The sequence below is a fragment of the Nicotiana attenuata genome, unplaced genomic scaffold (genome assembly GCF_001879085.1).
Source record: "Nicotiana attenuata strain UT unplaced genomic scaffold, NIATTr2, whole genome shotgun sequence".
Lineage (NCBI taxonomy): Eukaryota > Viridiplantae > Streptophyta > Magnoliopsida > Solanales > Solanaceae > Nicotiana > Nicotiana attenuata.
In genome coordinates, this window is record NW_017672110.1 from 159,745 (window position 1) to 173,233 (window position 13,489).

The 13,489-nt window shown below is 33.2% G+C and overlaps 1 protein-coding gene across 1 annotated transcript; it reads right to left on the reverse strand.

The window, feature by feature from the left end:
- Positions 1-1,569: 1,569 nt before the first annotated feature.
- LOC109211881 (metalloendoproteinase 1-MMP-like) lies at positions 1,570-2,776 on the reverse strand. Its single transcript, XM_019375477.1, has 2 exons — positions 2,190-2,776; positions 1,570-2,120 (listed from the first exon to the last, which is right to left on the reverse strand). The coding sequence occupies exons 1-2, from the start codon at positions 2,751-2,753 to the stop codon at positions 1,620-1,622; spliced, it is 1,065 nt and encodes a 354-aa protein (XP_019231022.1). The 5' UTR covers positions 2,754-2,776; the 3' UTR covers positions 1,570-1,619.
- Between the last annotated feature and the right edge of the window lie 10,713 nt (positions 2,777-13,489).

A 13,489-nucleotide genomic window follows, 5' to 3' on the forward strand; every position in this document is an offset into this window, starting at 1 on the left:
CCATATTCTTCTGCATAAAAAAAAAATTAGACATGCTACAGGATAAGGAATGTAAAATAAGTTCAAATTTTCATTAATATTTACAAGTGATTGCTATGTCTTAATACCAAAAAAAATTAAACTGTAGGAGTGAAAGAGAGGAGAGATAGAAGAAGAGATGCATGGAGAAAGAGAGGGAGGGGAGGCGTAGATAAGTGTTATAGTGTGCCTCATACAACTGACATTAGTTGCGTGAGATATTTTTTTATCTCATAAACTTACGGACCTAAATTTTACTCTTTTGTGTTCATAAAATTATTAGATAAAAAAGATGTCTCACACAATTAATATTAATTGTGTAAGGCACAAAATAAAATTTTCGGCGGATGGATTTGTATCTTACATGCCAATTCTCTTTTTCATTGGATATTGGTCCATTACGTATGAAGCCTCATGTCGGCTAGTAAAGTCAATAGATAAGTTTGGGTTATTTGCATCGTATGAACTTCTTTAGGCTGCTCTTTGAATTTTGTCATATGTTCGTTTAGAGGGCTAAATTTCACCCTTAAAAGCAGTTGAATAAAATAATTTTGCAAACAGATTTAGACCACTAGGCTAGCAGGGGAGCAGAATTTAAAGAGTAGCCTGAAAATAGGCCATTTGTCCAAATACCCCGATTTTACAAAGCTGGCCCTTCCAATCTTATGTGCTACGACCCTCCCAATCTTTCTTTAAGCAGTTAGACAAAAGGGAACAGTTGAAACAAGGAGGAGGAGGCAAGCAGTAGAAAGCAAAAGTTGGAATCACATTTTTTGATTCGATATAAATAGTCTTATGTTTCATGAACATAGACTTGTAAAAGTACATCGTAAAACTTTGTGTCCTTTGTTTTAGATTCTTTTGTTGCTCCTTTCTGGAAAAGGGTGGTGGTAGAACATTTGTAGGGATTTAGATAATACTTGAGTCAAAGTTGAAAAAAAGAGTAACTGAAATTTAAGCTTTTTTTTTGGTCAACCTATTATGCGTATGTATTAGTTAAACATGAGTCTGTAGCAATTAAGTTAAAGTTGTGTTTGAAAATGAAATACATTTAAAAAAAAAAAAGTTTTGGAATGTTAAAGATTTGTGAGTTAAACCAGAAAAAGGAATGATTGGAAGTTAAGATTTTTGTTCCCTTAATATGTAAGTGTTTGTATGTCACAAATGAAAATATAAACTTAAAAGAAGAGCTGTGAATATATCCAACATCATCATGGTTATAATTTACCAATATTCTGAAATTAATTTCCTCTATCAATTTTAGTTCCATCAAATTTTAGATTCTCTTGAATTCTATCAAATTAAGGAGCGAACTAGTTGATCTACCAACAAGTTGGCACGCAAGGGGCAACAGGCAAAGTTGGTCAAAGTTTAATGCAGGAGAGCAGTAGTTGCACATATATATATAACAAAACTATTATAGCCCTTACCTATTTGAATACTATGATTTCTCTACTGCAAATTCTGTTACAAATGCACATCAATATTATGCACTAGGGAGAAAAAAGGAGAGAAATAAGTTAGGTCAAGAGTCAATTCTTTTCATGACAATAACCCAAAGACTTCTGTATATAGAAACTAAACCTATTTTGTGCACACATTTACATAGCTATCGACAAGATCAAGAACAAAATAAAATTAGACCATGTAAATGGTCTCTTGCTCAAAGCAACTCCATTGCTTATAGAAGTATCTGATTCTGAACGAGCTTGATCGTTAAAATTAGGATTTGAACCGTAAAGAGCTTGAATTCCCTTAATATCATCTATTTTCAAATCGACCTTCTTTTCTCTTGGTCTTAAACTAGGGAACATCACTGCTTCTTGAACTGAAGTATGAGCCAGCCCTAACAAATGTCCAATTTCATGTGTAGCTACTGATTCCAAATCAATAGCCTCATCTGATTTCTTTCTATCAAAGTCCACCGCCCATGTCTCCGCCGCATCAAGGTGGAACCTCCCGGTTTCCGGCGAAAATGCATGAGCTAAAACACCAAGAACTCCATCAAATGGCTCCCCATCCCCATGATCACCTTTGTAAAACCCTATTTTGATATCTGCAAATCCGTAGTCTTTGCTTTCCAAGAAAGTAACTGGTATTACCTATTGATAAATAACATTATTAAGTAATTAAATTATTTACAATGTGCATAGAAGATAAACTCATCTTACCGAGGCCCAATGGCTAAAAGCACGTCGAAAAGCATCCTTTATCTCCGACTTGCTCAAAGAAGTTATCACATTCTCCGGCGAGAATGCGTACGTTAAAGTTATCGGTATACTTCGTGACCATCTCGGCCGGCCGGAGAAAAATGCGTAATGTCTCTTTGCATGCATGAATTTAGGGGCAGAATCGGATACGCCGCACCTAGGTGAAATAATCTGAGAAACTGTATTTTCATCAAGTTTTCCAGTGACTGAAAGACCTAACTTTTCTTGATATTTAATCAAGGCATGCTCCAAGTGATCATCAAATAAATCAGTAAAATTCAAGTTGTCCATCTTCAAGTACCCGAATCGATGAAAATATTTCTTGAGCTCAGAAATCCCATTGATGTTGTTGCCTCTAGTGGCATCCACAAATTTCCCAAATTCATGCCATGTATAACTTCGAATTTTATGATTATTTGTGGGGTTTGTAGGCTTAGAAGAAAAAAATGGTGATGTTCTAGTAGAAAGACACGGAGAGGAGAAGAGAAAGGAAACAAGTAGAAAGAAGGAAGAGAAGAAAGACATATTGAATTGTGAGATATGGGTGAAGATGCTTGGTTATAAAGGAAACGACAAATTTGTTATTGTGAAGTGGATGTGTAATTAATTAGTAGTATACAATATTGAATTGTGACGGCCGTGTAATTCCGTTGATTTTGCAAAGTGTGTTATGATGGAGAAGTTAGGATAAATCTTCCTTCTTGCTTTTCTAGTTGCTTTTCTCCTTTTTTATTTTTTCAAAGGTTTAATTCTGACTACTAAGGATAAGGGGAATTGGTTGGTGAATCACTGTACTTTTCATTCTATTTAAGTTATATACATAAATAATATTTACTTACCGTTTTACTAAGTTAACAATTAATGTTTATTTTAGAAACTTATCAGTCTTTATTTTAGGATTTAACTTATATATGTTGATGTTATACAGAACTTTAAACTATCGGTATATTTGGACCTATTATAACACGATAACTACCCTTTTTATGTTACTAATTATACTTATTATGAAATAACGTTACTTGCAGTTTTCCTTTTGGTGATATGATAGTTACTTTATAATGAACTGGGAGTACAAATATCTTTTAGACAATCAATGCATAAAATTTAGATACTTTCCGAATTGGTAGCTGCTTCCTATGAGCCAAGTTTTACACAATTTACCATTTTTGCTCGTTCTTCTCATTTCCAGTCTGTGTTAAATCGCTGAATAGACTAATTAATTTCTAAAAGCAAATAATTGTGAGCAAAGTTCTAGCAAACCGACTAGTTACTATTTCTAACACATCATGTTCTTTGTTTCTGAAAATGAAGAATTTGAGGTGTGGACTGTGTCAGAAGCAAGAGAGCTCAGCGTTTGGTAAGGTATGGCCATAATAGAGTTACTATTGTGAATGGTTTTGTTTGGTTTTCAAGTAAAAGGAAAGTGGCAAACTGTTAGAACCAAAGTCGATACACCAGTACTAGAAGGTAGTTATGACTATGATTGCTAGAGAGTCAGAAAAGAAAGGTCGTTTGAGACGTGTAAGAGACTCAAAAGCAACTTGTGAAAGGAAGCAAAACTGTCCTTTTCTAGTCTTACTATTTTCGCTTATATTTACATAATCAAACTATTTAAAAGATGATTATAAATAACTCTAATAAGTACCATTGATTGATAACTTAAAGGCAGAATAGCCTAGGAGACACTTGTACTTGTTCCGGTTTGTCATCCCGGTTCCTACACTCCATAAAGTTTCATCCAGGCACTTCAACTTAATCAAAACAAGACTTTTAAATACCTCCGGAATCGTGTGATGCTCACTTGCTTGACGTGGATGACAAATCAGCATCCACATCAGATTCTACGCCAAAATAATATTATTTAACAAAATTTTAATTTCATAAACAAAAAATAAAATAAAAAAAGAAAAAATTAAAATTAAAATTAAAGAAAACCCCTCCTCCCTTCTTCAAACCCCACTCAACATTCTTAAAAGAATAACCCACCTACCATGGCTCCTCCACCATGAATACCACTACTTCCTTCACTCCTCTTTTAAAGAAAGTTATCTATCCATGAAAAATACATGAGTAGAGAATTAAGTCTTTTGAATTTTGACTTATTCCTCTACCCCAATTTGGAAGGGCTGTGAAAAAATTTGAAAGCTAAAATCACCGAAAAAAATGGAGGAGTCATAGAGAAGGGGAAGATGACATGATGGAAGAAGAAATACACACCAAGGAGAAAATCTAATAAAAGAAGGGATGAAGAAAAAGGGGAAGGGAGGGGATCTAAAGAAGAAGATGAGGAGAAGAGGGAGGGGTCAGAACGAGGGGGGGCTGAAGAAGAATAAGAGGGGGNATGCGAAGAAGAAGAGGAGGGGGGGAGGGGGTGCAGAACGAAGGGGGAGGCGCTGCTAGTGTATTTTTATTTATTTATTTATTAATTTTTATTTTTTTTAAAAAAAAGAATCATCAGCTCACGCACCTAATGTGCGTGTAAATCATTCATTTTGTCCACTTCAGCCATATTAATGCCGCATAAACTCGGTCAACGGTCAGAAGGGTTTAAAAGTCTTGTTTTGATTAAGTTGAAGTGTCTGAATGAAACCTTATGAAGTGTAGGGACCGGGATGACAAACCGGAATAAGTACAAGTGTCTCCGAGGCTATTCTGCCTAAAGAAAATAATACTTCCTCCGTCCCAGTTATGTGATATCGTTCAAATTTCGAGATCTAACATTTTAATTTTAAGTTTTTTGAAATAAAAATTGTATTTAAAAATTACATAAAAAAGTATTATAAGTCACAATAATTTATAATTTAAAATATTTAAGAAGTATATAAAAAATTACGGTCAAAGAACAACTCGATTGACTCTTGAAATTCGAACTGTATAAAGTGAAAGATAAGGAGTAATAGTATTAATATAACAAGTGGCAAGCTATTAAAAGGCCACTTGGCATTTTGAAAATGGGTTTAGGGGAAGCTTTTCAAATAAGAAAATAGAACTTATATGGAATCACATTTAACAGAAATCTTAGTTTTTAAAAAAAAAAAATTAGTTTTGATTCTTATATGGCAATGTTCAATTCAATTTTGTTATGGATCTTTAATTGTTTCATATCTGGCTAATAATTTTTTTGTATCTATATTTATATTAAAGTAATAAAGTTACCATATATAATTGGCATTATAGCTAAGCCAAGTGACAAGCTATTAAAAAGCCACTTGGCATTTTTAAAGTGGGTTTAGGGGAAGCTTTTCAAATAAGTAAATAGAACTTATATGGAATCCCATTTGATGGAATTTTTTTTTTTTTAATTTAGTTTTGATTCTTATATGGCAATCTTCATTCAATTTGTTATGGATCTTTAATTGTTTCATATCCGGCTAAGTAATTTTTTTTGTCCCGACAAATATGAAAAAAAAGAAAAGTAGGGATTTATTAAGACAAGTAAAAGCTGTATCAATTTCCTATAAAGATGCAGATGTCATATAGAATACTATAATTATGGCAACAATAAAAAAAGACATATTCATCGAAAGATTCATGGATATAAAAAGCTATAAGTATTACTTTAACAAAAAGGAAGAAGAAATAAATAAAGTTATATGAACTGTTAAAAAATGAAAGGAGCAAATTGCTCATCCATCGTGTAATAATAATAATAATAATAATAATAATAATAATAATAATAATAATAATAATAATAATAATAATATTAACAATAGCAGTAGTAGTTTATATTCTTCTATCTATTTATTATCTTAAACAAAATCAACAAAAATTTATCGAAGCTTTTGAATTGAAAAAAAATGCCAAGAAGAAAAAAACTACCTTGGTTGGTAAAATATAAAGTATGAGCATATGAACTTCTATTTTTTATTTAATATAAATTAAATACTAGATGAAATAATTATATCAAATTTTATTGTAAGGAAAACAATATAGAAAGAGAGGGTAGAGATAGTGTGAGAAAATTTAGACTTTGAGTAATATAAAAAATAAAATAAAAATAATAAATAAATAATATTCAAAAATATTATTGATAAGTTTAAACATTAATCTGAGCTATAGAATAAAAGCATACAAGAATAAAAGTAGATGAAAAATTTTATTACAAGAAAAATAAAAATCAAAGTCATTCTTATAATGAGAGTAGCTGAAGATATCAATAATTTTAAATTATGGGTAACTTAATCAAGAAACCAAAAAAGGGGAGAAAAAAAATATGTAAATACAAAATTTCAATTTTTAGATATAAAAGGATACGACTTATTTGATTTTTGAGATGAGAATTGTTTTTGAAATAAATCATATGGTCATGCTATATAGATAAGATTACGTAACTGGAAATATTATAATAGATAAACTAAAAAGAATATAGACAATTGACATAATTCTAAAAATATAAAGAAATAATATAAAATTTTATGTAGTAATCTTAATAAAAAATTAAAAGTCAACTTTCATACTAAATAAAAAAAGGAAGGAGAATTTAATTTAATTGCTTATTGAAAGTGATCCTACAATAATAATTAAAGTTATTAATAGATTTAAGACATATAACAAACGAATTTCTCTATTTAAACTTTGAACTAATTCAACATTACGCATTTAGAAAAATAATATAACAATATTCATATTATAAATAAACTCTAAATTAAAAAAGTTAAAATATTATTGAATAAAAACTAATGTATAAAGAGAAAAATGGAGATACCATAATTTTATCCGTACTTGACAAAAATAAGTAAATAAATAATACTCAAAAATATTATTGATAAATTTGAACAATGAGAGAATTCTGAGAAATAGTCATACAAGATAAAGTTATGTTAAATTTTATGAGTAATACAAAACTATATCCATTTTATTATATTAATGTGGTAAGTTACTAAAAATTTCATGTTGTAATTTGATAATACTAAGTAACAGATAATACAATTAGAATAAGCAAGGAACCAAAAAAATATAATTTTAGAAAAAATATAGAAATATAAGACTTATAAGTATAATTATGATGAGAAAATTCATATACTCACAATTGAAATTATAATAAAGGAAGATTCATAAATGAATAATATTAAAGATAGAAAAAAATTCAAGTGATAACGTAAAATGTATATATTATGTCACGACCCAAGATCCACTAAGGATCGTGATGGCGCCGGACACCACGGTCAGGCAAGCCAACGTTAAGTAATTAATTTAACTCTCATTTTAACATTTTAGGAACCATAATTTCCTTTAATTTAACTAGAAAAAGTAATCATCACTGAATAAATAAAAGTGTTTACAACTTTTAATATTAAATATCCCATAATCACCCCAGAACCCGGTGTCACAAGTGCATGAGCAATCATTAGGAGAAACAAATTAAATACAATAACTGTCCGGAATGCAAACTTGGACAGAGAGTAAATACAGTAATCTGAAAGAGACTCTGCTGGCTGCAGGTCGTCTCGAGCGATGCAGCTCACCTAAGTCTTCGTATCAACCATGCTGCTACGCCCACTAGGCCACTAGAGATACGTGTGCATGTGCAACAAAAATGCACAGCAAGTGTAGCATGAGTACAAACACAACGTGTACTCAGTAACTATCCCGTCTAATCTCGAAGAAGTAGAGACGAGAGATCGACTTTGACGCTTACTAGTGGTCCAACAATAATGTACCAATAATATAGTAAATCGAGGATTTTCATAAAAAGGGCTGTAACTCAATACCATGGGGCATGTAACAATTCTTTCGTTTATAGGAAATTCCCAAATTCATTTTTTCATCATTTATACATTTATCTCAGGCCAGAGAGAACAAATATTAACATCAATGAATTTCAAGGCAAGTAATACAAGCATGCGCAAATCATGCCGAGGTCGTATGACCCGATCCAATGAATATTTAAACTATGCACTGCCAGAGGGTCGAATGGCGCGAACCATAGATGCATTTATTCAATCTACCGAGGCGTTCGGCCTGTTCCACAATAGATAAACACATTCAAACAGTCAAATCAGGGATTCATCAAGGAGCAATTGAAAAGTCAAGAAATAATATCTAGCCTTTTAGAAATTCATTTACACGTTCGAAATGTTTTAAGCATTTATAAATTGACAGCAAGGTTGCAAATATTACAAGTAAATCATGCTTTTGGGTCCTAGACTACCCGGACTTAAGCATAATAATTTCTACGCACGAACTCTCGTCACCTCGTGCGTATGTAGCCCCCACAAATAGGAGCACATATCCAATTAATTCACCTATGGGGACAATTCCCTCTTACAAGGTTAGAAAGGAGACTCACCTCGCTCCGAAGTTCCATAACTGACATTCCACGCCCTTCCGAAGGCTCAGATCGACGCATAACGCTCCAAAACTAGCCAATAATCATGCAAACCCATTAATATATGTTCAATTACTCATAATAATCCAATTTATAACGATTTTAAACCCCGATCGAAAAGTTGACAAAATCGCCCTCAAGCCTACGTGCCCGGATTTCGAGATTTTTCGAAGACAAAGTTTGCCCACAACCTCACGAACTCAAATATATAATTTACTCTCAATTTCATGTCCCAAATCGTAGTCAAAATCCAAGAATACCAATTTTTTAGGTTTTCCCTCAAACCCCAAGTTTTTCCACTAATTTCCATGTTCAAATCCATATACAATCATGTATTTAACTCAAAACTAGTATAAACCACTTACCTTATGCTTGGTGGTGAAAATGGCACCTCAAAGTTGCTCCAAAATTGGCTCCAATGGAAGAAATGCGGTTGAAGTGAACCAACCCCTGATTTAAAGAACTTCACTGCCTCCAGCATTTCCGCACCTGAGGTCACTTGACCGCTTCTGCGGTTCCGTAGGTACAACACCACTACCGCATCTGCGGTCCTTCACCATGTCCCCTCCTTCCGCTTTTGCACGTCTCCTTCCGCAGGTGCGGTCTCGCTTCTGCGGCAAGATGACCACATCTGCGGTCCCAGCCTATCCCAGCCACTTCCGCTTCCGCGGCACCAAGGCCACTTCTGCGGCTCCGCACCTGCGGCCCAAGCCTCGCAGGTGCGGTTACACCAGAAGGCAGCTGTTTACTTCTTCTTCAAATTCTAAAATTGATCCATTAACCATCCGGAATCCACCCGAGGCCCCCGAGACCCCATCCAATCACACCATCCGGTCCCATAACATAACGCGGACCTACTCGAGGCCTCAAATCACATCAAACAACGCTAAATTCACAAATCACCCATTTCAAACTTGATGAACTTTAGAGCTTCGAACTTCTACATTTGATGCCGAAACCTATCAAATCACGTCCGATTGACCTCAAATTTTGCGCACAAGTCATATTCAACATTACGGACCTACTCCAACTTCCAGAATCGGAATCCGACCCCGATATCAAAAAGTCTACTTCCGGTCAAACTTCTCAAAAACCTTCAAATTTCTAACTTTCGCCAAATGACTCCAAAATGACCTACGAACCTCCAAATCCACTTCCAATCGCACTCCCAATACCAGAATCACCATACGGAGCTATTCCCAAACTCAGAACCCCAAACGAACATCGATAATACTGAAATACACCTTAACCCAAACTTATAAAATTCTTCCAAAATGCTAACTTACACAATAAGCGCCGAGACGCTCTCGGGTCATCCAAAACCCGATCCGGACATACGCCCAAGTCCAATATCATCATATGGACCTGCTGAAACCTTCAAATCCTGATTCCAAGGTCGTTTACTCAAAAAAATCCAATCTTAGTCAATTCTGCCAACTTAAAGTTTTCGAAATGAGAATTTTCTTTTCAAATCAACCCCGAACTTCCCAAAATTCAATTCATATATATATATATATATATATATATATATATATATATATATATATATATATATATATATATATATATATATATATATATTATGTAGGAGTTAAATGTTGAATTCAAAATTAGAACTTGCTGTTATTGTCTAATTGAATTTGGTTTCAAGCTATAGTCAAGATTTAATAATTTTAAAAATATTATTTATATTTTAAAAAAAATTTAAAAGGCTTATCTTTTAATATTGTTGATGAATTCAAAATTATAATTTAACTACACAAAAAAAGATCTTACATAATTTTAATTACTAGGATAATGCAATTGGGAAAACTAATCAAATATTACAGTAAAAAAGAATGTATAAAAAGAGAGGGATAAAGATAATATTAGAATATTTATAATTTAAATTAATTAATAAAAATATGAGGTACGTAAATAATTCTCAAAAAAATATAATGATAAATTTAGAAAATTAAATAATTTTAGCCAGTAAAAATAATAAAAATATTTTCAGAGTAAGAAAATAAATTATCTGTGTTGTATTATAGAAAAATTGTGATAAAATATTAAGCCAATTGACAAGTTAGTAAAAAGTCACATTTGTAAATATTTAGTACTAAGTACTTGTTAATTTAATAAAAAAAAATAAGAAATAAATAATTTATTTAATTACCATATATGATGTATATCCTTTAATTATATAAATTTTGTTATATTTCTGCACACTGCATTAAAATATACAATAGACAGAAATTTATTAAAATAATACGATATATCATATCATAATTTCATAAGATTCTTTAAATTTATCCGCGCTCGGCGTGGGTTATAACACTAGTATTAAATTACGTCAATAGTGCAATTTCTTTTATTATCACTGTATATAGCCTAAAGTCAATTTGCGCATAGGTAGGGGTTAAGACTCAAGTAAACAAAGGACTCAACGATTCCATTATTGGAGAAGTCCAGTACTCCAGCTGTCCAGCAGCCACGTTTTTATGTAGGAGTCAAATGTTGAATTCAACATTAGAAGTTGCTGTTATTGTCTAATTGAATTTGGTTTCAAGCTATAGTCAAGATTTAATATTTAAAATTTACTTTCGCTAGTTAGCACCAACAAAATGGGGGACGACTTTAGTGGTGCCGTGAATTTGGGTCTAGTACCTGTGTTAATTTGAAGGATTTCCGTTGGGCAGCCTATTTGTTCAAGGCGTAGTAATTTTATAAAATTAAAAGAATTGCTTCTGTAGCCAGTTAAGAGTTTCCAGCATTAAAGTCATTGTTGTTGTAAGATTGAAGTGAGTCTTGAATTTCAAATATGAAAAGTGAATCTAAATTAAGTGAATGTAGTTGAAAAAGTTTGTTTACTTCTTCCAGTAGCTCTTATTTACAAGATTTCATGAAATAAATTGGAACACTATCTAAAATCACCATTGTTACAATCTTGAAGAAGTCTTGAATTTCAAATATGAAAAGTTAGTTTAAATCAAGTGGATATTATTGAAAAAACTAGAAACATTAGAAGAGATGAATACTGGCTTATAAATTACTTTCAGTTGTCTTTGATATTTCGTACTAGAGGAAAAAGAATATTAGAGAGACGATATGAGATGCCTGAAGTTCTGGTTGAACTTCATGCAAAATATCTAAATCTTGCTTACATTCAAATTGTCTGAAGTTGGGCTCTAGCAAGCCAAACTTTAGACGACCAAGTATGTCTGAACGTTATATTCGTACATCTGAAGTTGATTTAAAACGAATAAACTTACAAAACTCAGAAACTTCGGCTACGACTTAAATGAAGGTCTTAAAACTGGCTAATTGTGCACTTCGTCCGTTAGTTTTGAAGCTTCACTTCCTATTTGAAATTAATAGTACTTTGAACTATTTTAAAATAATGTCTCCATGTCTTACCTTTTTTTAAAAAAAATATATATATTATTAAATTGTGAAATAGTGTCAAATGACATTGCTGATCCTTAAAAGGTATCTCCATCAATGAGGACGAGAGGTGGAGGGGGTCGGTTCTTGAATTTATGTACAAAAGCTAACGGTATCATGATAACTTACTGTATTGATTAAAAGTACCATAAAGGGAGAATGACATAAATAAAATATTTTTTGTCGGTGTTGTCACGACCCGGATTTCCCACCCTCGGGAGTCGTGATGGCGCCAACTCGTAAAAGCTAGGCAAGCCACGAAATTTAGAAATCTTTAACCTTTTCATTTTTTTTAACACTTTTAACTACTTGTAACAACAGGTGATAAGCAGTAAAATAATAGCGGAAGACGAAAATTAAGCGGAAGATTTAAATAAACATAATACCCAAGAATGATACGAAAAGCCAACATATGTCTCTACCCAGAAACCGGTGTCACAACATTCACGGACTGTCTATGATTACTACATACAAATGTCTGAAAGAAAGGAACTCAGTCTGTCTCGGATACAAATGATAACATAACGAAATAGTAGATAGAAGAGACGCTGGACCTGCGGACGCCTGCAGGACTACCTCGGGATCTCTGGAGTGAAGGCTGGCTCCCAAGCTACTGCTGCTGTCCGAGTACTGCTCCAGTATCTACACAGAGTGCAGAGTGTAGCATCAGCACAACCGACCCCATGTGCTGGTAAGTGCCTGGCCTAACCCGGGCGAGGTAGCGACGAGGCTAGAACCAGGCGGGAAAATAAACTAGAACAAATAATTAAAGCTAGGAAGGGGAAACATGCTTCGGGAATAACAGATAAAACAAAACCTCAAGAGAATTATTAAGAAACCAAAATTTAACTTCTAACAAGAATAAAGAAAACAAAATGCAGATTTCACTCTTGGTTCACATCTTGTTGCAGACATGCAACCCGATCCCATTTCTCATATCTTGTGGTAGACGTACCACCCGCTCCCGTTTCATCAATTCTCATGGTAGGCGTACCACCTGATCCCATTTCATCAAATCTCGTGGTAGGCGTACCACCCGATCCCATTTCATCAATCTCTCGTGGTAAGCGTACCACACGATCCCATTTCATTATCTCTTGTGGTAGGCGTACCACCCGATCCCATTACATTATCTCTTGTGGTAGGCGTACCACCCGATCCCATTTACAAGCCAACACAAAATCACAAGTAGTCCCGGCAAGGGAAACAAAGCAATATAATAACTTCCCGGCAAAGGAACAACAATATCAAGTCAAACATCCCGGCAAGGGAGAATCAGCTATAACCAATCTTAGTTCAATTTCTACTCATCTCAGCTAACACCAAATACCCAGCCATAAGTACTTTCCACGAAAAAAACTCAATTCTTACTCAAGATCGAGAACCATCAATTTAAAGCATCCGTAGTATCATTTAAGAATATAACAATTTATAATTTAAGACTCACGGTCATGCTCGACACCAACGTATAGATACTCGTCACCATGCCTATATGTCGTACTCAACAAGA

Coding starts and splice junctions, on each gene's coding strand:
- LOC109211881 (XM_019375477.1), bottom strand. CDS start 2,753: ATGTCTTTCTTCTCTTCCTTCTTTCTACTTGTTTCCTTTCTCTTCTCC. Junction 2,121..2,189: donor CTTTTAGCCATTGGGCCTCG/GTAAGATGAGTT, acceptor ATTTATCAATAG/GTAATACCAGTTACTTTCTT.